The 24,435-nt window shown below is 43.9% G+C and overlaps 1 protein-coding gene across 1 annotated transcript in view; it reads left to right on the top strand.

The window, feature by feature from the left end:
• LOC124718673 (mite allergen Der f 7-like) overlaps positions 1-16,693 on the top strand; it is a 38,552-nt gene extending 21,859 nt beyond the window's left edge. Inside the window, exons 3-5 of the mRNA XM_047244299.1 lie at positions 412-567; positions 7,476-7,627; positions 16,501-16,693. Coding sequence (XP_047100255.1) covers positions 412-567; positions 7,476-7,627; positions 16,501-16,693 — 501 coding nt within the window. The remainder of the gene's footprint in view (positions 1-411; positions 568-7,475; positions 7,628-16,500) is intronic.
• Positions 16,694-24,435: the final 7,742 nt, after the last annotated feature.

Below are 24,435 nucleotides of genomic sequence, written 5' to 3'. Positions count from 1 at the left end.
AGATGGTCTACTGGAAATCATGTAGCATGGCGAGCTAGGGATCAAGTTAGCTGGCTCATCAGATGTAGATGTAGATGTAGATGATGTGGTGAGTCCTGAAGTGAAGTGGACGTTTGGGTTGGACTTTCTTCCTGACAGTCTTGCTGAGTATCTTGGGACAGGACGATCTGGGGCTGAAGACCCCCTCGTTCAGTGGGTCTGGATGTAGATGAAGAGGAGGTGCTGAGGGATAAATTGGAGTGACCATTCAGCTTCGATTCTTTATTTTCCAGACAGACATGCTGGGTGTTGAATATAGTGGCGACCTGGGGCTCAAGACCAGCTGGTTCACATGATCTGGTCGTAGATGTAGATGAGGTGGTGAGGAGTGAACTGGATTGACCATTCAGCTTGGATTCTTAATTTTTTCAGACGGACCTGCTGGGTATCGAATGGACTGGAGAACTGGGGCTCAAGACTGGCTGGCTGACTGACCTGTCGCTCTTCCAGAGGAGTGGAGATGCTTACGTCAGCTACGACGACCTGGAGCTCAACATCAGCATCAGCCTGGCGTTCCCAGACGTGGCGGTGAGTCCCACACGAAGCCACACAGCAGAAGCTAACTGATCTGTATCTTCTCCATGTGACCAGTAGTATTATACTGAATAAAGTCTCTCCAGTTGTCAAGCCGCATCATTTCGAATTAGAGACTTGAGCTTTAAGCACTGCCTCTGCAATCGTCATCAGCACAGAAAAACAACTGACTGCTGCTCCTGTCAGAGCTTTCTGCTTAAATTTGCTCGATAGCATTGTGTCGAAAACCTTCAGGAAGGGCTGAGCTCTGAGCAAGTGTGTCCTTCCACAGGACCGAGTCATGTCAGCCAGTGCAAGGAGCCAGCACTTCGCATGGTGATGGTTGGGGCAGCTTTCGAAGGCTCAAATGATTAATTAAAAATGATAAATCCTGGTGTGCTACCACTACAGACTCAGAGGATACACATTTGTATTATATAGAGCTGACATTCCCGTTCTTTCACTTCTTCAGGATCAGCTATTATTTTTAAATGCGAACATTTTAGCTTATCCTTTACCGTGATTGTTATCGACATTAAATGAAACAACAATTTTATTGTTACCAGTAACTATTTATTTATCTCTAAGACGCGTTTCAAAGGTTTAAACCTCTATCATCATGGGGATTTACATTTGTCAATATCACATTTGTGTGTTTGGTCACAGGTTCTTTTCACTGTCGTAACACATCACATGCATACTGTCATATTTTCATAACTGAGGAAACTGTAGTAAACAAATTTTTACAAAATATGACAGTATACATGTGATGTGTTACGACTGTGAAAGGAACCTGTGACCACTGGAGACAGTGCCACAAGTTCCTCCAAAATATCGTAACACAACATACACACAAACGTCATATTAACAAATGCAAATCCACCTGGTGATGGAGGTTTAAACCTTTGAAACGCGTCGTGGAGACAAATAAACAGTGACTGGTAGCAGCAAACTTGTTCTTTCATTTAATCAGCTATTATTTATTTTTACTATTATTTGATTTTAATCGACAAAGTGACAAATTATAACAATATTTAAAACCTTCATGTAAGCCGAATATAAATTGTACATCTGAAGGTTAGTTTGAACTTCGCTTTTTTACTGAACATGCTTCTAATAGTGTTTGTTCCCAGAAGTGAGAGATGCGGTAAGCTACATGATTACGACAGTATTCCACAGTGATGAGTCTTATAGTGACCGTATATCATTTTCTCAGCTCACTGGGCACGTTTTGACTGCCGTGGCAGTTTACTGTTTGGAGTGTGCGCACTTCATCTCACAACGTATTTCATGGTTGGAATTACAGAAGAAGGTTTATGGGCTAATGTGTCTTGATTTTCAACGTTTTCTTATTAATTTGAATTATCTTGACCTTTCACCAAGCAACCGATTCCACCCGTCTGCTTTGACCCATGACATAATGGAGTTGTGGTGTGTGACTTCACTATGGCACGGAATTTTTTAGTTGTCTGTGTTTGTAGATGTCATAGTGTTGTATTTGATCGTGCCCTCTGGTGGTGGACGTAGGCTTGTTGAGTTAACCGTGTGTTGTTGGGTTCATTTGAGTTCTGGTTGTCATCGTCGTAGTTTTGAAGCTAGGTCGTTGGTGCGGTAACTTGGGTCGTGGAAAGGGTCTTCAGTGAGTTATTAAGGTTTTTTTGTTCATGTGTTTGGCGTTTTTGTTAGATCTGATTAGTTTGGTATTTAATGTGCGGAAAAAAGTTTTTTTTTCTGTATGGCTATGACAATGACGTTCATGAGTGTATCATTACGTTCCAAAATGGATGATGATATGATGTCCAACATACAGTTTCTGCAGGTGTTCGGTCTGATTGCTGAATATATTAGGTGTCACGTTTGTGGCAACAGCATGAGGTTGACGAGATTTCAGGCGCCTCGGACCAGGGACATGTAGATATGACTTTGTCGGTGCGTGTGTGCGTAAGTGTGTGTGAGGTTGTCAACCTAGGTGGTATTGCCGGAGGCTTCTGTTAGTAAACAGCTTTTGTTTTTGTGTTATTCTACAGTAATTGCGATGTCTTGTGTTTTGTGTATTTATGGTAGGTAGCTTGTGTTTTAATTGGTGTAGCTAATATGGGGTATTTGAGTTTCTGAGTTGTTGGGGTTTTGGTTCCACTTTCCGGAGTTGCCGGTGCTTGTTTTTTGGTATCGATAGCTGCATTTGAGCTGTAGGTCAATGGAAATGTCCGATTCCACTTTTCATAGTTATAGGTGTTGACTTTTGGCATCGATAGCTGCGGTTGAGCTTTCAAGGGAAATATCCGATTCCTGTTGTTTCGTTGGTGTAACGGAAAGTTGTAATTTCAATTTTTATATGTTATTTGTTTTGGGATGGTGCGGTGTTTTTTTATTGTTGTATGTTAAGCTTATTCCTGCCCTTAATTCCCAATTTTTCGCTGTTGTCATGTCAGTTTCATTTTATTTTTCGAGTGAGACGTTACGGTGTCACTTTCATTTTTGTTAGCGTCTGTTGGCGTGTGTATCTAGTAACGTCATAGTTATGTTGTATACGCTGGAAGTAGCCGTTTCCGTCATATTGATGACGTCATGGATCCAAGCAGATGGGCAGAATCGGACACTTCTGTAATGCCCTGATTGCCCTTATTCATAATCATTCCACTGTACGTTTTGGTGATGTGGAGATGCTTGTTCAAAAACTGCAACCGCTTCAATTGTATTGCGATTAAGAAAAGTATGTTTATATGGACACACAGAGTTGAACCAAAATATTACTGCCAAGTGATTAACTGCGAGCTGATTCATCTCTGGAAATCATCATTGCAGGGGTTCTACGTGGCATGGATTTGGACATCTCCTCGGTGAGGTTTCCTGAGGGTTGTGGCATCAAATGTCTCTGCACAAGTCACAAAATGGCTGTACATTTAGGGCTGGTAGTTTGCTGGTACCGAATAGCAACCCAGTTATCTTTCATCAGATTGAGAACTAGCCGTTTCCGCCATAGTGATAACGTCGTTGGTCTAAGCAGAGAGGTAGAATGGGACGCTTCTGTATTGCCCTGATTGCCCTCATTCATAACTGTCCTACTGCATCTGATTTTCGTGGTTAAGACATAATCGTGAATTCAAGGTCTTGCTCTTCAAACACCTATAGCCTGATGCTGGCGTCGAATCATAGAGTGTTATCCTGCTGGAAGATTACATCCCTACTGAGGAAGGCAGCAGGTGTACGAGGGTGCAGAAAGTCGACAATAATGTTGACATAGTCCAAAGCTGCCACGGTCCCATGCTGTCATGGTTTGCGGGTCTGAAGAGCACGCCAGTTGTCTTCCATCAGATTGAGAACTAGCCATTTCCGCCATATTGATGACGTCATGGGTCAAAGCAGACAGGTGGAATCGGACGCTACTGTAACTCACTGATCGCCCTTATTCATAAATGTTCCACCGTTTGTGAATCTGGTGGCTAAGACATTATATTGACTTCACTGTCTTGCTCCTCAATCCACTATAGCCCGATGTTGGCGTTGTGACATAGTGTGTTATCCTGCTGGAAGATTCCATAGCTACTGAGGTAGGCAGCAGGTATACGAGGGAGCAGGAGGTAGACAGTATTGTTGACATAGTCCAAAGCTGCCATGGGCCCGTGCTGCCATGGTTTGCAGGCGCCGAATAGCACCCAAGGTGTCTTCCATCAGATTGAGAACTAGCCGTTTCCGCCATATTGATAACGTCATGGGTCAAAGCAGACAGGTGGAATGGGACGCTTCAGTAATGCACTGATCGCCCTTGTCCATAAATGTTCCACCGTACGTGAATTTGGTGGCTAAGATATTATCTCAAATTCACTATTTTGCTCCTCAAACCTCTATAGCCTGATGCTGGCGTTGTGTCATAGAGAGTTATCATGCTGGGTGATTCCATCGCTACTGAGGAAGGCATCAGGTATATGAGGGTGCTGGAGGTCGACAATAATGTTGACATAGTCCAAAACTGCCATGGTCCCATGTTGCCATGGTTTACGGGCGCCGAATAGCACCCAAGGTGTCTTCCATCAGATTGAGAACTAGCCGTTTCCGCCATATTGATAACGTCATGGGTCAAAGAAGACAGGTGGAATCGGACGCTTCTGTAATGCACTGATCGCCCTTATTCATTAATGTTCAACTGTAAGTGAATTTCATGGCTAAGACATCATTTTAAATTCACCATCTTGCTCCTCAAACCACTGTAGTCCGATGCTGGCGTTGTGACGTAGTGTGTTATCCTGCTGGAAGATTCCATAGCTACTGAGGAAGACAGCAGGTATACGAAGGTGCAGGACTTCGACAGTAATGTTGACATAGTCCAAAGCTGCCATGGTCCCACGCTGCCATGCTGCCATTGTTTGCGGGCACTAAATAGCATCCAAGTTGTCTTCCATCAGATTGAGAACTAGCCGTTTCCGCCATATTGATAACGTCATGGGTAAAAGCAGACAGGTGGAATCGGACGCTTCCGCAATGCACTAATTGCCTTTGCCCATAAATGTTCAACTGTAAGTGAATTTCATGGCTAAGACATCATCTTGAATTCACCAGCCTGCTCCTCAAACCACTATACCCCGATGCTGGCGTTGTGACATAGTGTGTCATCCTGCTGGAAGGTTCCATAGCTACTGAGGAAGGCAGCAGGTATACGAGGGTGCAGGAGGTCGACAGTAGACTTAGTCCAAAGCTGCCATGGTCCTATGCTGCCATGGTTTGCTCCTGCCGAATAGCATCCAAGGTGTCTTCCATCAGATTGAGAACTAGCCGTTTCCACCATATTGATAACGTCATGGGTCAAAGAAGACAGGTGGAATCGGACGCTTCTGTAATGCACTGATCGCCCTTATTCATTAATGTTCAACTATAAGTGTATTTCATGGTTAAGACATCGATTCTGGCGTTGTGTCATAGTGTGTTCTGCTGGGAGATTCCATAGCTACTAAGGAAGGCAGCAGGTATACAAGGGTGCAGGAGGTCGACAGGAATGTTGACATAGTCCAAAGCTGCCATGGTCCCATGCTACCATGCTGCCATTGTTTGTGGGCGCTGAATAGCACCCCAGTTGTCTTCCGTCAGATCGAGAACTAGCCGTTTTCGCCATATTGATAACGTAATGGGTCAAAGCAGACAGGTGGAATCGGACGCTTCTGTAATGCACTGATCGCCCTTATTCATAAATGTTCAACTGTAAGTGAATATTATGGCTAAGACATCATTATAAATTCACCATCCTGCTCCGCAAACCACTATAGCCCGATGCTGGCGTTGTGGCATAGAGAGTTATCTTGCTGGAACATTCCATCGCTATTGAGGAAGGCATCGGGTATACAAGGGTGCAAGAGCTCGACAATAATGTTGACATAGTACAAAAGCTGCCACGGTCTGATGCTGCGAACTAAAGTTGTCTTCCATCAGATTGAGAACTAGCCGTTTCCGCCATATTGATAACGTCATGGGTCAAAGCAGACAGGTGAAATCGGACACTTCTGTAATGCACTGATCGCCCTTATTCATAAATGTTCCACTGTACGTGAATTTGGAAGCTAAGACATCACATTGAATTCACTATCTTCCTCTTCAAACCACTATAGCCCGATGCTGGCGTTGTGACATAGTGTGTTATCCTGCTGGATGATCCCATAGCTACCGAGGAAGGCAGCAGGTATACGAGGGTGCAGGACTTCGACAGTAATGTTGACTTAGTCCAAAGCTGCCATGGTCCTATGCTGGCATGGTTTGCGCCCGCCGAATAGCATCCAAGGTGTCTTCCATCAGATTGAGAACTAGCCGTTTCCACCATATTGATAACGTCATGGGTCAAAGCAGACAGGTGGAATCGAACGCTTCTGTAATGCGCTGATCGCCCTTATTCATAAATGTTCAACTGTAAGTGAATTTCATGGCTAAGACATCATTATAAATTCACCATCCTGCTCCTCAAACCACTATAGCCCAATGCTGGCGTTGTGACATAGTGTGTCATCCTGCTGGAAGGTTCCAAAGCTACTGAGGAAGGCAGCAGGTATACGAAGGTGCAGGAGGACGGCAGTAATGTTGACATAGTCCAAAGCTGCCATGGTCCCATGCTACCACGCTGCCATTTTTTGTGGGCGCTGAATAGCACCCCAGTTGTCTTCCATAAGATTGAAAACTAGCCGTGTCCGCCATATTGATAACGTCATGGGTCAAAGCAGACAGGTGGAATCGGACGCTGCTGTAATGCGCTCATCACCCTTATTCATAAATGTTCCAGTCTACATGAATTTGGTGGCTAAGACATTATATTAATTTCACTGTCTTGCTCCTCAAACCACTATAGCCCGATGCTGGCGTTGTGGCATAGAGAGTTATCTTGCTGGAACATTCCATCGCTATTGAGGAAGGCATCGGGTATACGAGGGTGCAGGAGCTCGACAATAATGTTGACATAGTACAAAGCTGCCACGGTCCAATGCTGCGAACTAAAGTTGTCTTCCATCAGATTGAGAACTAGCCGTGTCCGCCATATTGATAACGTCATGGGTCAAAGCAGACAGGTGGAATCGGACGCTTCTGTAATGCACTGATCGCCCTTATTCATAAATGTTCCACTGTACGTGAATTTGGAAGCTAAGACATCACATTGAATTCACTATCTTGCTCTTCAAACCACTATAGCCCGATGCTGGCGTTGTGACATAATGTGTTATCCTGCTGGAAGATTCCATAGCTACTGAGGAAGGCAGCAGGTATACGAGGGTGCAGGAGGTCGACAATAATGTTGGCATAGTCCAAACCTGCCATGCCCCCATGCAAGTCCAGGTGATTGTTTCCTTACGCTGCGGGTATTCCATTCCAACCTGGTGTTTCCACTGTTTGTACCGAGTGCGATGAGAGGCTGACACCTGTAGTGACGTGCTCGTCGGTCGTGTGCGCAGCTATCGTACGACTACGTGGCGCAGATCATGGGCATCGGTCCAGAGGGCGCGGTGCACGGCAAGGTGGAGAACCTGATCGTGCACATCGAAGCGGGCGGCAAGCTGTCCGACCTCACGCTGGCGCTCTACGACTTCCAGTACCTCGACTACGGGTGAGTACTCCGTCTGCCTCTGCACACTTCGCCGGCAGTCGCTCCGCTGCAAACTGTTTACTTCCGTCGCCAGCGGTTCTAGGCGCTTCAGTCCGGAACCGCGCTGTTGCTACGGTCGCAGTTCCGAATCCTGCTTCGGGCATGGATGTGTGTGATGTCCTTAGGTTAGTTAGTTTTAAATAGTTCTAAGTACAGGGGACTCTTGACCTCAGATGTTAAGTCCCATAGTGCTTACAGCCATTTGAACCGTCTTTTTTTTCCGTCGCCATTTTCGTTCCCTTAGGTATGCCATAGTATCAGAAGCAGCATGTGGTCTTATAACACCTCCGTTTTTATCCTGACCTGATCGAACAGCAGCCCAGTATTTATTATTAACATGACCGTGAACCTAATGGGGCTGGTAATTGGAATTGACTGCTACGGAAGTTGTTACTTTCCATTTCGTCCTGTTCAATACTGTAATACTGAATGTGTGGTACTAACAATGGAACCTCCCCATCGCACCCCCCCCCCCCCGCACCCCCTCAGATTTAGTTATAACTTGGCACACTGGATAGGCCTTGAAAAACTGAACACAGATCAGTTGAGAAAACAGGAAGAAGTTGTGTGGAACTGTGAAAAAAATAAGCAAAATATACAAATTGAGAAGTCCATGCGCAAGATAGGCAACATAACGGAATGTGTAAGCTCAGGAGCGCCGTGGTCCTGTGGTTAGCGTTCAAGCCCCTCGAGTGAAAAGTTTACTTTCTTTATTTTCGTAAAGTTGTGATCTGTCCGTTCGTTCATTGACGTCTCTGTTCACTGTAATAAGTTTAGTGCCTGTGTTTTGCGACCGCATCGCAAAACCGTGCGATTAGTAGACGAAAGGACGTGCCTCTCCAATGAGAAGTTATGATCTGTCAGTTCGTTCATTGACGTCTCTGTTCACTGTAATAAGTTTAGTGTCTGTGTTTTGCGACCGCACCGCAAAACCGTGCGATTAGTAGACGAAAGTACATTCCTCTCCAATGGGAACCGAAAACATTTGATTGCAAGGTCATAGGTCAACCGATTCCTCCACAGGAAAACACGTCTGGTATATTCTATACGACACTGGTAGCGGCATGTGCGTCACATGACAGGAATATGTTGTCGACCCACCTAACTTGTACACTTGGCGAATGGGTAAAAAGATTCTTCTACCTTGCCCGATTTAGGTTTTCTTGTGGATAATAACTCCCAAAAAAGTGATGAAAACATAAGAGTTTGTCTCATAAACTGCAACATATGTATGCAACAGTTTCACAATCACACAGTTTTCCCTGCGCTCTGTCAAAACATATGTTTTTAACGTTTTCCAATTTTTTCCGTGTGTAGACCGTCAAATCCTGCATATGTCCAAGCAAATCTGAACATGTACTGGAATTTTGGAGAGCGAAGTTGATTATGTGTGAGTGCCTGAACTTTGATAATTGACACACGTCAATTGCTAGAAAATAAAAAAGTTAAAATTTTTACTCAAGGGAAGACTTGAACCAAGGTTCACTTGGTCATTGCGGACGTCGCAAGACATCCTGTTCAAGTTTGGTGGTTGATCCTTCCACTCAGTTTTTTTATTACAGAGGCCAACCGGCTCTCTGACCAAACACGCTGAGCTACCGTGCCGGCGTCTCATTTTGTTCGTTTTTGTACGTTGTAGCTGATCTGAGCGGACGTCGAGAGACACCCGTTTCAGTTCGTTGTTGATCCATTAACTCAGTTTTTTTATTACAGAGGGCAGCTATCCCTCTGACCGAACACGCTGAGCTACCGTGACGGCGTTCGTCAGATCACATTACCCTTAATGTTGCCTATGTTACACATCGAATACTTAATTTGTATATTTTGCTTATTTTTTTCATAGTTCCACACAATTTCTTCCTGTTTTCTCGATTGATCTGTGTTCAGTTTTTCAAGGCCTATCCACTGTGCCAACTTATAACTAAATCTGAGGGGGGTGCGATGGGGAGGTTCCCTTGTCAGAGTAAACTTGCAGCCCACGTCATCTGCTGTTTGCCGAATATATTCCTCTGCCTTTCCCTACAGGTTTTATGCGCCACAGTTCCTTTTAGAACAGTGGAGGTAATCAACACCCCTGACGCGTAAAATTTAGTTTTCTGAATGGCAAAAACGAAAGTTTTCAATTGTGTTTCTGTCGCTACACTAAATTATTTTTAAAAGATCAGTACTATTATCCCAGTTTAGTAAGATTGTAATACTGATAGGCCTACATAAGTTACCAATAATTGCACTTTTTAAATACTAGCAAAGCACGTCGCATAATGGCGTGGAGGTTACAGCTCGTGATATATACGGAGTGAACACTAATAAAACCGACAAAGTGCAGGAACGGATTCCTAAGTGGAAATGGAGGAAATCGGTCATACTAACATGTGTTCGGAAATGCAGCATTGCCATAGTAGATGCCGATGACGAATGAAGGTTCCTCTGACCCCGTGTCGCGTGTTCCTTGTGTGCTGCTAGCTGTGTGATTGACGCAGCGTTCAGCAAGCAGCAGAATGGTCCGATATTCATGTCGGTAACAAGTCGTGATGGTGTTCGTGTACGGTCAAGTAGATGGAAACGGTCGAGGGACAGCACGGCTATATCAAAACAAGTACCCTCACAGACAACAACCACATCACTAGCCGGCCGCTGTGGCCGAGCGGTTCTAGGCGCTTCAGTCTGGAACCGCGCGACCGCTACGATCGCAGGTTCGAATCCTGCCTCTGACATGGGTGTGTATGTTGTCAGGTTACTACTAGCTACTACTATTACGTGATCAGGCCCAGTGGACCGCACGCATCTACAAGTTTCCTCCTCCACTGTATTCTGTCCATTGCTGCTATCCGCCATTCGTCCACATCTATTGACACTTGGTTTAAATCTTCATGGAGTCCATCCCTCCAACGCTTCTTGGGTCTCCCTGGCGGTCTCTTTACTGCAGGTGTGAAATCCAGGAGCTTCCGAGGCCATCTGTGATCCTCCATCTGGGCCACATGGCCGGCCCACTGCATTCGTTTGGCTTTGACAGCTCCTGCTATGTTGGGCTGCTGGTATAGTTCCTCAAGCTCTTGGTTGTATCTGATCCTCCATTCCCCCGTATCTGCATCCAGAACCGGACCGAAGATCTTCCGAAGCACTTTTCTCTCATAGACAAGGAGCTTATGGAAGTCCTGTTTCCGGATACTCCATGTCTCACAGCCATATAGAACAACAGGCTGGATCAGGGTTTTGTACAGTCGAATCTTGAACTGTCTGGAGAGAGATTTGGACCGAAGCAGTTGTGCTAGGCTGTGGTAAGATCGCTTTCCTGCTTGTATTCTGGCATTGATCTCTGCTTCACATGACGAGTTCTCAGTGAAAAGTGCCCCTAGGTATTTGAATTCTTGCACTCTCTTGTAGGAACGGTCCCCAACCTGCAGTGATTGTAGATGATCAGCAGTCTGACAATGACCACGCGTCATAACGAGGTACTCTGTCTTAGCTTCGTTTATGTTTGGCCCAAATTTGCTGGCAGCCTCCTTTAGTGCTTTGGTCATTTGCTCCAACTTCTCTTCCGACCTAGAGAGTAAACAGATGTCGTCTGCATAGGCTAAGTATGCCAGTCTCTTTCCTTCGATTTCAATCCCTTCGTTCTCTTGGAAGGTCTCGCGTATGATCTTCTCGAGGGCAAAGTTGAATAGGGTAGGGGACAATCCATCTTCTTGCCTGAGTCCTGTCACAATTTCAAATTCCTCAGTTACGCGATTTCCCATCTTCACCTTTGCATGTGTCTCGTTCAGACAGATCTTTATCAGATGAGTTTCTCTGCTATGCCAAACTCCCTTAAACAGTTGAGCAGGCTCTTGCGATGTATGCAGTCATAGGCCTTCTTAAAATCAACGAATAAAATATGCAAATCTTTCCCATATTCACTGTCAGTTGTCAGGTTAGTTAGGTTTAATTAGTTCTAAGCTCTAGGGGACTGATGGCCTCAGAGGTTAAGTCCCACATTGCTCGGAGCCATTTGAACCACATCACTGAACATGCGTCTTTCTGAAGAGACCCATGACTACATAAATGAACAAAAAGGGCTGATAAATATTGTTTTTTGTTCCTACGGTTATTACAAACGGAACTGAAAACAAAGTGATGTATTGGGTTTGTAGGTGGTCGCATTACCAACTGACTTTCAAACGGCTGCGGCACGGAATGGTACGTTTCCGGACATTGGTTCAAATTCAAAATATTATCCGCTCAATCTCCTTCATAAATCTTTGAAGTTCGTAACTGTGGCGCTAAACTGAAGCCCTGCCTTACACGTGTCCTAACACGAAATTGCGTTTCTTCACCGCCGATCATCCCTCTTCGGTTTTATTGTAACACTGGCTTGACTTACTCTCTTTGGCGCCTTTGCGAGCATAGGTCATCCAAGAGAACTAGCCACTCAACTCTGACCTTGGCCATTTCCCTCAATTTCGGCTAGGTTTTGCCGACTTCTGCTTCCTCCTCCTTCAAATGGCTCTGAGCACTATGGGACTTAACATCTGAGGTCATCAGTCCCCTGTAACTTAGAACTACTCAAACCTAACTAACCTAAGGACATCACACACACCCATGCCCGAGGCAGGATTCGAGCCTGCGACCGTAGTAGTCACGCGGTTCCGGACTGAAGTGCCTAGAACCGCACGGCCACCGCGGCCGGCTCCTCCTTCTTCCTCCGTCCCCCTTCGCCTACCTATGGTTCGTGCTCCCTTACTTGTTCATTGGGGATTCCACTCCAGTGCCTTCTGTTTGACTGGTGCGTCTAGCTTCTTCAACGGTGCCGTCTCCGTCTCTGCTTTCTCTTACGTATCTATTCTTCTGTACGTATCTCCTGTGTTTACCTCCAGAGCACTCCATTACTTGCAACGCACTTTTGATTGAACTCTGCATATCTTATCTTTTTTTTATTATTATTATTCGACATTGTGGTGGAAAATCCTTGCGATGATGCTGCCCTATGGTGAAATCGACGTTGGAAAAAATCCATTTAAACGTAACTGTTCCCCATAGCGTTCGAACACAGTGTATACACACTAAGTAGTAGCAGTACTTAGGTCGAAAATCCCACGTAATAACGATGTTAAGTTGCTGCCCTGTATTCACGAAATAGTGCAGAGTACATGCAGGGCTTTCATAATTTGTATAAAACCACAATACGCAAAGCAACACAAATACACCAAAACATTTTTGCCTCGTGGGAAATGTGTTGTATCTTTGTGTAGATCCCGCATTTAGTTAGGTAAGCATCATTATAGTGCCGCGTATGATCTACGTTATTTCTGCGAGTACAGGGCAACAACATCCCAACAAATTTACGCCGTATTTTCGACGTGGGTCGTAAGCACTATTACTACTAAACATCAAACATTTATTTATAGATCATTTACAACATTTTTTCTTTGCTGTAGGGCACCACCAGCCCAAGAATATTTCACCACGAGAAGTAATAAAAAGCAAACAAATTATGTACACTTCAAGTAAACGTCCATCCTACGAGCAGCCTCCTGAAGATGAAACTGTCGTTTCAAAATGGATTGCGCGGCTATTTTCTTAAAAGAACAGCATTATCAGCAGTATGTGGATGCTATGTTTTTATTTGAAAGACTCAGCCTATATTTTGTACCGAGTGAGGTGGCGCAGTGGTTAGCACACTGGACTCGCATTCTGAAGGACGCCGGTTCAAACCCGCGTCCGGCCATCCTGATCTAGGTTTTTCGTGATTTCCCTAAATCGCTTCAGGCAAATGCCGGGATGGTTCCTTCGAAAGAGCACTGCTGACTTCCGTCTCCTTCCTTTCCTAAACCGATGAGACCGATGACTTCGCTGTTTGGACCCCTCCTACTCCCCCACCCCCCCCCCCCCCCCCCCCCCCCCCCCCCCCCCCCCCCCCCCCCCCCCCCCCCCCCCCCCCCCCCCCCCCTCTGAATAAACGAACCTATATTTTGTACTGAGCCACGGTCTCAAAATGTCACTTTTCCACTTATTTTTTTCTCGCAAGCAGGTACCCATGACAACCAGGAGGCACATACTTACGAAGCTCTCTGATTGTGATGATACATGATAACAGTTATTGAACTGAAACTTCCTGGCAGATTAAAACTCTGTGCTGGACCGAGACTCAAACTCGGGACCTTTGTCTTTCGCGGGCAACGATATTGCGGAGACATGGCTTAGCCACAGCCTGGGGGATGTTTCCAGAATGAGATTTTCACTCTGCAGCGGAGTGTGCGCTGATATGAAACTTCCTGGCAGATTAAAACTGTGTGCCGGACCGAGACTCGAACTCGGGGCCTTTGCCTTCTCGCTTTCAGGAGTGCTACTTCTGCAAGGTTTGCAGGAGAGCTTTCAGGATTGCTAGTTCTGCAAGGTTTGCAGGAGAGCTTCTGTAAAGTTTGGAAGGTAGGACACGAGGTACTGGCAGAAGTAAAGCTGTGAAGACGGGGCGTGAGTCGTACTTGGTTAGCTCAGTTGGTAAAGCACTTGGCCGCGAAAGGCAAAGGTCCCGAGTTCGAGTCTCGGTCCGGCACACAGTTTTAATCTGCCACGAAGTTTCATATCAGCGCACACTCCGCTGCAGAGTGAAAATCTCATTCTGGAGTTATTGAACTATGTGAATTAAAATCGTCATAACTTCTGATCTGTTTGTGTTAGGACGTTAGAACAGATCGGTTGGCCGCGGAGCATGATGGGAATTAGTATGCACTGTATGGTTTGGTTTAACGACGAAGCTCGTTTTCATTTGGATGGGTTCGTCAGTAAGCAAAATTGGCGCGTTTGGGGGGCCGAGATCCCGCATTTCGGGAACGAGAAGTCTCTTCTCCCTCAATGCGTGACTGTGTGGCGTGCAATGTCCAGTCACGGAACAATCGGTGCGATATTCCTCGATAACTACCGAACGGTACGTGAAGGTTTATCCAAGATCTGGTTTCTACAAGACGGAGCTCGACCCCATCGAAGCAGGAGAGTGTCTGATGTCCTGTAGGAGAACTTTGGGGACCGCATTCTGGCTCTGGGGTACCCAGAGGCCACTAGCATGCGTCTCGATTGGACGCCATATTCTCCGTATCTGAACCACATGTGACTCCTTTTCATAGGGCTGTGTTAAGGACAAGGTGTACGGAAATAACTCCAAAAGCACTGCTGGGCTGAAAATCAGCCACTCAAGTTGTTATTGACAGCATCTAAGTTCCGACACTTCAGTGAGTCATTCAGACTTTCGGTATTCATCTGCGTCACATGATGGCAAGCGTATCGAACATGTAATATCCTAAATCACAATGTCTGCAGTGATGTTTCCATCTTGAATAACGTGTGTTTACGTCGTAGTTTGTAACTAATTAAAGTTTTTTATCATATAGTTCAATAATTGCCTCCCTGTATATACACTATTGTCCATTACAATTGCTACACCATGAAGAAATGCAGATGATAAACGGGTATTCATTGGACAAACATATTATACTAGAACTGATATGTGATTACATTTTCACGCAATTTGGGTGCATAGATCCTGAGAAATCAGTACCCAGAACAACCATCTCTGGCCGTAATAACGGCCTTCATACACCTGGGCATTGAGTCAAACAGACCTTGGATGGCGTGTACAGGTACAGGTGCCCATGCAGCTTCAACACGATACCACAGCTCATCAATAGTGGTGACTGGCATGTGGTGACGAGCCAGTTGCTCGTCCACCATTGACCAAACGTTTTCAGTTGGTGAGAGATCTGGAGAATGTGCTGGCCAGGGCAGCAGTCGAACACCTTCTGTATCCATAAAGGCCCGTACAGGACCTGCAACATGCGGTCGTGCACTATCCTGCTGAAATGTGGGGTTTCGCAGGGATCCAATGAAGGGTAGAGCCACGGGTCGTAATACATCTGAAATGTAACGTCCACTGTTCAAAGTGCCGTCCATGCGAAAAAGGGGTGACAGAGACGAGTAACCAATGGCACCCCATACCACCACGCCGGGTGATACGCCAGTATGGCGATGACGAATACACGCTTCCAATGGGCGTTCACCACGATGTCGCCAAACACGAATGCGACCATCATGATCCTGTAAACAGAATCTAGATTCATCCGAAAGAATGATGTTTTGCCATTCGTGCACCCAGGTTCGTCCTTGAGTTCACCATTGCAGGCGCTCCTGTCTGTGATGCAAAATCAAGGGTAACCGCAGCCTTGGTCTACGAGCTGATAGTCAACGCTGCTGCAAACCTCGTCGAATTGTTCGTGCAGATGGTTGTTGTCTAGCAAACGTCCCCATCTGTTGACTCAGGGATCGAGACGTGGCTGCACGATCCGTTACAGCCATGCGGATAAGGTGCCTGTCATCTCGACTGCTAGTGATACGAGGCCGTTGGGATCCAGCACGGCGTTCCGTATTACCCTCCTGAACCCACCGATTCCATATTCTGCTAACAGTCATTGGATCTCGACCAACGCGAGCAGCAATGTCGCGATCCGTTAAACCGCAATCACCATAGGCTGCAATCCGACCTTTATCAAGGTCGAAAACGTGATGGTAGGCATTTCTCCTCCTTACACGAGGTATCAAAACAACGTTTCACCAGGCAACGCCGGTCAACTGCTGTTTGTGTATGAGAAATCAGTTGGAAACTTTCCTTATGCCATGCGTGAATGCTCTGAAAAGCTAATCATTTGCATATCACAGCATCTTCTTCCTGTCGGTATAACTTCGCGTCTGTAGCACTAATGGCCAGCAGTGGAGTTTGGTTGTTGGATCTGCTACCGTACATTGGATATTTCTGGAGTCGCGTCCTTTGCAGTAATCTTACTTGTTGCCATATCCGTTCCTTACAGGACAGTGACTTTCCACCTCGAGGGCAACATCCTGGACTTCATCGGGAATGCGATCCTGGATGTGGTGACGACGATATTCCGCGGGCCCATCATGGAATTCGTGGAGACCGCCCTGCGCAGAGTCATCACCGAGCTGCTGGAGAGAGTCGACCTGAACGACATAATCGGCGGCAGCGTCAGGTGTGGGCTCTGAATCCTCCACATCTGAGGATGCGGTTGTACGAGTGGGTAATTCTGTCTGTACATACCTATCACGATACAGGTGCACAACTTGTCAGCTCTGATGGTGCAAATAAACTGACCTTTATAACGATTACCAGTTGTATTCATTCTCTCAACAAATACTTTATCACCTATGACCTTGTTTCCACCAGTGCCTGATCGGACATTATTTGAGTCCTCTACATCTGGGGACATAACTATTCAAGTGGCTTGTTCTGTCTGTACACATCTACATTGACCAAGGGTGCCCTACTTGTCAGATCTGATGGTATAAATAAGCTAACCTTCATACCGATTAACAGCTGTATTCACATTATCAACAAATATTTTAATCATCACTGACCTTGTTTCCCCTGATACTTCACCAGACAGTCTCTAAGTCCTCCACATCCGGGAATACCACTAATCAAGTAGCTGGTTCTGCCTGTACACATCTACAATGACATGGGTTCCCTACTTGTCAGATCTGATGGTATAAATAAACTAACCTTTATACCGATTAACAGTTGTATTCACTTTATTGACAAATACTTGAATCACCTCTGACGTTGTCTCCCCTGATACTTGCCCAGACAGTCTCTAAGTCCTCCACATCTGGGAATACCACTAATCAAGTAGCTGGTTCTGCCAATAAACATCTACAATGACATAGGTTCCCTACTTGTCAGATCTGATGGTATAAATAAACTAAACTTTACACTGGTTACCAGTTGTATTCACTTAATCAACAAATATTTTAATCACTTCTAACATTTTCTACCCTGACACTTGACCAGGCAGTCTCTAAGCCCTCCACATCTGTAGCCACAACTATTCAAGTGGCTGGTTCTGCCTATAAACATCTACAATGACATGGGTTCCCTACTTGTCAGTTCTGATGGTATAAATAAACTAACTTTTACACCGATTAGCACTTGTATTTATCAACAAATATTTTAATCACTTCTAACATTTTATACCCTGATACTTGACCAGGCAGTCTCTAAGCCCTCCACATCTGTAGCCACAACTATTCAAGTAGCTGGTTCTGCCTATAAACATCTAGAATGACATGGGTTCCCTACTTGTCAGATCTGATGGTATAAATAAACTAACCTTTACACTGGTTACCAGTTGTATTCACTTAATCAACAAATATTTTAATCACCTCTCCCCTGATACTTGACCAGACAGTTTCTAAGTCCTCCACATCTGGGAACACCACAATTCAAGTGGCTGGTTCTGTCTGCACACATCTAACAAGACACAGGTGTACTTCTTGTCAGCTCTGATGCTACAAATAAACTGGCCTATAGATGGATTGCAGAGCAGTGAAAGATCTGAGTCGAAACAAGGCTCCAGGAGTAGACAACATTCCATTAGAACTACTGACAGCCTTGGGAAAGCCAGTCCTGACAAAACTCCACCACCTGGTGAGCAAGATGTATGAGACAGTCGGAATACCCTCAGACTTCAAGAAGAATATAATAATTCCAATTTCAAAGAAACCAGGTAATGACAGATGTGAAAATTACCGAACTATCAGTTTAATAAGTCACACCTGCAAAATACTAACGCGAATTCTTTACAGACGAATGGAAAGACTGGTAGAAGCCGACTTCGGGGAAGATCAGTTTGGATTCCGTAGAAATATTGGAACAAATGAGGCAATACTGACCCTACGACTTATCTTAGAAGAAAGATTAAGGAAAGGCAAACCTACGTTTCTAGGATTTGTAGACTTAGAGAAGCTTTTGACAATTTTGACTGGAATACTCTCTCTCAAATTCTAAAGTTGGCCGGGGTAAAACACAGGGAACGAAAGGCTATTTACAATTTGTAAAGAAACCAGATGGCAGTTATAAGAGTCGAGGGGCATGAAAGGGAAGCAGTGGTTGGGAAGGGAGTGAGACAGGGTTGTAGCCTATCCCCGATGTTATTCAATCTGTATATTGAGGAAGCAGTAAAGGAAACAAAAGAATAATGCGGAGTAGGTATTAAAATCCACGGAGAAAAAATAAAAACTTTGAGGTTCGCCGATGACATTGTAATTCTGTCAGAGACAGCAAAGGACTTGAAAGAGCAGTTGAACCAAATGGACAGTGTCTTGAAAGGAGGATATAAGATGAACATCAACAAAAGCAAAACGAGGATAATGGAATGTACTCGAATTAACTCGGGTGATGCTCTGGGAACTAGATTAGGGAATGAGAGTAAGGAGTTTTCTGCTATTTGGGGAGAAAAATAACTGATGATGGTCAAAGTAGAGAGGATATAAAATGTAGACTGGCAATGGCAAGGAAAGTATATCTGAAGAAGAGAAATTTGTTAACATCGTGTATAGATTTAAGTGTCAGGTAGTCGTTTCTGAAAGTATTTGTATGGAGTGTAGGTATGTATGGAAGTGAAACATGGACGATAAATAGTTTGGACAAGAAGAGAATAGAAGCTTTTGAAATGTGTTGCTACAGAAGAATGCTGAAGAGTACATGGGTAGATCACATAACTAATGAGGAGGTATTGAATAGGATCGGGGAGAAGAGAATTTTGTGGCACAACTTGAGTAGAAGAAGGGATCGGTTGGTAGGACATGTTCTGAGGCATCAAGGGATCACCAATTTAGTATTGGAGGGCAGCGTGGAGGGTAAAAATCGTAGAGGGAGACCAAGAGATGAATACACTAAGCCGATTCAGAAGGATATAGGCTGCAGTAGGTACTGGGAGATGAAGAAGCTTGCACAGGATAGAGTAGCATGGAGAGCTGCATCAAACCAGTCTCTGGACTGAAGACCACGACAACAACAACAAAAACAAGTGTAGGGGTTGACGACCTCAGTCACATAGTGTTCAGAGCCACTTTCCATGTCGGACCTACTTTTGGTCGCAGTGGTGAAACAACTCGGAGTTGCATGGACTCAACAAGTCGTTGGAAGTTCTCTGCAAAATATTGAGCATTACTTACTGAGCACCTCTTGTACTTAAAGTAGAGGGCTGCATCGTGACAAAGCGGACTGCAGCGCCAATACCGCATAACTCTGAAACTACAGCGTCCGAGATGTTAATGTGTATGGCGTAACGCACCGATATGAACAGAACTTTGTAAGGAGTGTGTCAGAACTCTCCATTACACTGAAAACTCTCCATTACACTGAAAACAACATAGTCAACTTAACGCTATACTTTGTATTGTGCAAAATTGGAAATAAATAAGAACTCTGATATCGATAGTATCAATGGGAGGGCGAAACATGGGAGCGCTTTTCTAAGCATTGTTGTGAGACGAGGTGTGTCTGCGAGAGTGAAAGTAGTAGTGTTGGTCGAGAGCTCGGAGACAGAAGATGTGTCACGCTGCCCTAGCGTCGGAGATGACAGATCTTACCACACTCAAAGCGTGATTTCATTTAAGTAGCCAGAGGAGATTTAGATAGCTTAACTGCGCTTGAAGATGGAATTAAAGGTAAAATTCGCAAGCATAGCGCAAAAGCAATTGCAGGGTTAGGCTCATGGTTGTTAGTCCGAGTTTGCAATACTCCCATGTTTTGCTTGTCAGTTAAAGAAGCCTCCTTATCCTCCAAATAATAATAATTATCCTCGACATCAAATTAACAAATAAATGCTAGGTTGTTTTATTTATTTATTTTTATTTATTTATTGATTTATTAACCTGGCAAGATTAGGGCCATCAGGCCCTCTCTTACATCTAACCAGGCATTCTACTTATTTTACATTCATATGTTTTAGTAGGCATGTTAAACTACATCTAGTACAAAAAGTGAAATAAACAATTTGAAACGTACACCTGGAAAAATACATACACATAGAGTTTATATTCTTAGGTCACAAGTACTGTTATAATTAGACATTATTGAAGAGACAGATTTTAGATAGGAGTGCCGGCAGCAGGGAGTATGAGGGAGACTCATGGTGAAGGGAGGAGAAGAATAGAGACATGATGAAACATAATTAAGGAAATATAAAGGAAAAGAAGATTGCGTGGCTAGTAGAGAAAGATGAAGAGGAAGGCATCTCAGGAGCAAGATAGGAGACGCTAGCTTTGCTATTTGACAGATGAGGGGATTGTCCTTGTACATTAATTTTGTGGAGAACTTTGTGAGGATGATAGTAGGAAATGCTTCAACTTCTTCTTAAAAGCAGCTGGAGATCGAATTTTGCGCAAGGTAAGGGGCAGTTTGTTCCAGAGGCGGACAGCGGCGACTGAGAAGGAGTTTGCAAAAGTTTTTGTTTTGTGAGTGGGCACAGTTAGGATACCAAATAAGAGTGACCTCGTGTTTCGATTATGATGACATGACAGGTTTTTAATCTCTGAAGCAAAGGTTGTTAAATGTTAATAATTGGAAATAAAATAATTTGTTAATCTGGCACTCAGCCATTATTGATACCTATGTCATTGTAGTTGTCATTGCCTATTATTGTTCACGATGATTCCGAATTTTTAAATAGACTTAATTTATGAAATCCCTTGTCACAAGTTAACGAGACCCAAGCAAACTTCTTTTTATTAAATTCATTCTTAGTAAGAATAAGCTTCAGCCGCTGCTGCTGCGTGCTGCTGTGAATTGCCGTAAACCACATGGGAAAGTCCGGCCGAGGTGGCCGAGCGGTTCTAGGCGCTACAGTCTGGAACCGCGCGACTTCTACGGTCGCAGGTTCGAATCCTGCCTCGGGCATGGATGTGCGTGATGTCCTTAGGTTAGTTAGGTTTAAGTAGTTCTAAGTTGTAGGGAACTGATGACCTCAGAAGGTAAGTCCCATAGTGCTCAGAGCCATTTGAACCATTTGAACCACATGGGAAAAGGCAGTCATCTAAAGGGGTGAGTGCAAAACTTTGGGCCAAAACAGAGACACTGACACACCACAACATGTCATGTACTCTAATCCAAGAAATTCCGTTGTACAAGCCAGATTATGTATCACTTGCAAATTCTTCTCCGTAAACACAGTCAGAAAGCTCAGGTACTCGTTGTTAGAGGTTTATTTGTCCCTCTAGCTTTTCATATTCAGATACGCAGTCGGATAGCTTACCCAAATCTTAGTTCTATGTTGTTCATGTAACGATCTGTTGAGTGCTTAAAGGGCAGTGAAACTGACACCCATACAACACACACATAGTGTTATGCAGGTTAGATTCCGTTTTCTGATAGCTCAGGTTGCTTATCAAGTACATTTTCACAGACGAGCATATGCTTTATTTGTTGTAGGAACGACACATATTAGTTGCATATACGTTACAGTTGCCTCTATATCCATCCATAGCTCCCTAAGTGTTGCCAGTGCAGGATTTTGTGCGCAAACTGGGCTCCCGATTATGTTGAATGAATGTTCGATGGGTCTCAAATCATTAACTAAGGTAGAATATTCAAAATTTCTAGGTGTATGCATTGATGAGGGGTTGAGCTGGAAAAAACACACTGAAGATCTGCTGAAACGTTTGAGTTCAGCTACTTTTGCTATTAGCGTAATTGCAAGTTTTGGCGACATACATCTCGGTAAATTAGCTTACCACGCCTATTTTCATTCTGTGCTTTCTTATGGCATCATATTCTGGGGTATCTCATCATTGAGTAAAAGAGTGTTCATTGCACAAAAGCATGTAATGAAAATAATTGCTGAAGCTCATCCAACATCATCCTGCAGACACCTATTTAAAGAGCTATAGATCTTCACTATAGCCTCACATTATATATATATATATATATATATATATATATATATATATATATATATATATATCTTCAGGAGTTCTGGGAACTGGAGTGATGCAAAACTTTTTTTTATATGTATATAAATTACTACTTGTAAAAATGAAGAAATATTCACGTTCACACTATCAAGCTTTCAGTAGGAATCGTTCAATAACATCTCCACATTTCAAGAATTTCAGAAACAAACCAGTATGTTTGTGACGTATAGTATGTACAAAAGATTTGAAAATTTCCATACCTCTTTGTCGTCTGAGTCATTTGGAAGTTACTCAGGATCCTGGTCGGATGTATCGGAGTAACTAAGAACGTCTTCATTATCCTGTAACTCGTCAAATGTGGCTACAATCTCGGAAAAAGTACGCTAGTTCCTATTAGCGCCAACCGTTTTACCTGTCGCTTACCATTATGTTAACGTGGCAGGCAAACTGGTATTTTCCACGAAGCATCGCCCTGACTTCCATTGTGTAAAATTAGAACTTTTCCTGGTTTATTACACATTTTGGTGACGAAAATCGTATATATATATATATATATATATATATGTGTGTGTGTGTGTAATAAACCAGGAAAAAGTTCTATATATATATATATATATATATATAAGTGAATACTTATGAAATTTGTTACTAACAATCCGAACGAATTCAAAAGTAATAGGAGTGTACATGGCTACAGCACTAGGAGAAAGGATGATCTTCACTAGTCCAGGTGAAATCTACCTTTGGCACAGAAGGGGGTAAATTATGCTGCCACAAAAGTCTTTGGTCACTTACCTAATAGCATCAAAAGTCTGACAGATAGCCATATAGCATTCAAAAGGAAATTAAAACAATTACTTAATGGCAACTCCTTCTCCTTATTAGGTGAAGTTTTGGATATAGCAACTGGGTAATTTCCCCAACCCCCACAAAAAAACAAAGAAAAATTAAAAATATTGAGTGGCATGTAATATTTTGTGTAATGTAATACCTTGTACAGACACCTTTTATAAACCTGACACGTTCCACATCATTACGAAGTGTCGTATTCATGATCTATGGAACAAGTACTAATCTAATCTCTAATCTAATCTAGTTACTGGAATTGTCCAGACTGTATTTCGAACCAGTCGCGAACATTTGTGTCCCAGTGGTGCACTGTCGGACATAAAAGTTCCATCATCGGGAACATGAAGTCCATGAATAGCTCCAAATGGTTTCCAAGTGCCCGAACATAGCCGTATCCACTCAAAGATCGGTTCACTTGGACGAAAGGATGCCCTCCATTAGATGTAAATACAGCCCGTACCATTAATGAGCCACTATCAGCATGTAATGTACTCTTGACAACGTGGGTCCATAGTTTCGTGGGGGACTCCGCCACACTCGAACTGTATCATCAGCTCCTACCAACTTAAATCTGGACTCATCTGACCAGACCGCGGTTTTCCAGATGTGAAAATTACCGAACTATCAGTTTAATAAGTCACGGTTGCAAAATACTAACGCGAATTCTTTACAGACCAATGGAAAAACTGGTAGATGCCGACCTTCGGGAAGATCAGTTTGGATTCCGTAGAAATGTTGGAACACGTGAGGCAATACTGACCCTACGACTTATTTTAGAAGAAAGATTAAGAAAAGGCAAACCTACGTTTCTAGCATTTGTAGACGTAGAGAAAGCTTTTGACAATGTTGACTGGAATACTCTCTTTCAAATTCTGAAGGTGGCAGGGATAAAATACAGGGAGCGAAAGGCTATTTACAATTTGTACAGAGTGAGACACGGTTGTAGCCTCTCCCCGATGTTGTTCAATCAGTATGTTGAGCAAGCAATAAAGGAAACAAAAGAAAAATTCGGAGTAGGTATTAAAATCTATGGAGAAGAAATAAAAACTTTGAGGGTCGCCGATGACATTGTAATTCTGCCAGAGACAGCAAAGGACTTGGGAGAGCAGTTGATCAGAATGGGCAGTCTCTTGAAAGGAGAATATAAGATGAACATCAACAAAAGCAAAACGAGGATAATGGAA

Source organism: Schistocerca piceifrons, chromosome 10 (assembly GCF_021461385.2).
Source record: "Schistocerca piceifrons isolate TAMUIC-IGC-003096 chromosome 10, iqSchPice1.1, whole genome shotgun sequence".
Classification (NCBI taxonomy): Eukaryota; Metazoa; Arthropoda; class Insecta; order Orthoptera; family Acrididae; genus Schistocerca; species Schistocerca piceifrons.
This window is presented reverse-complemented; position numbering and strand designations above follow the sequence as displayed.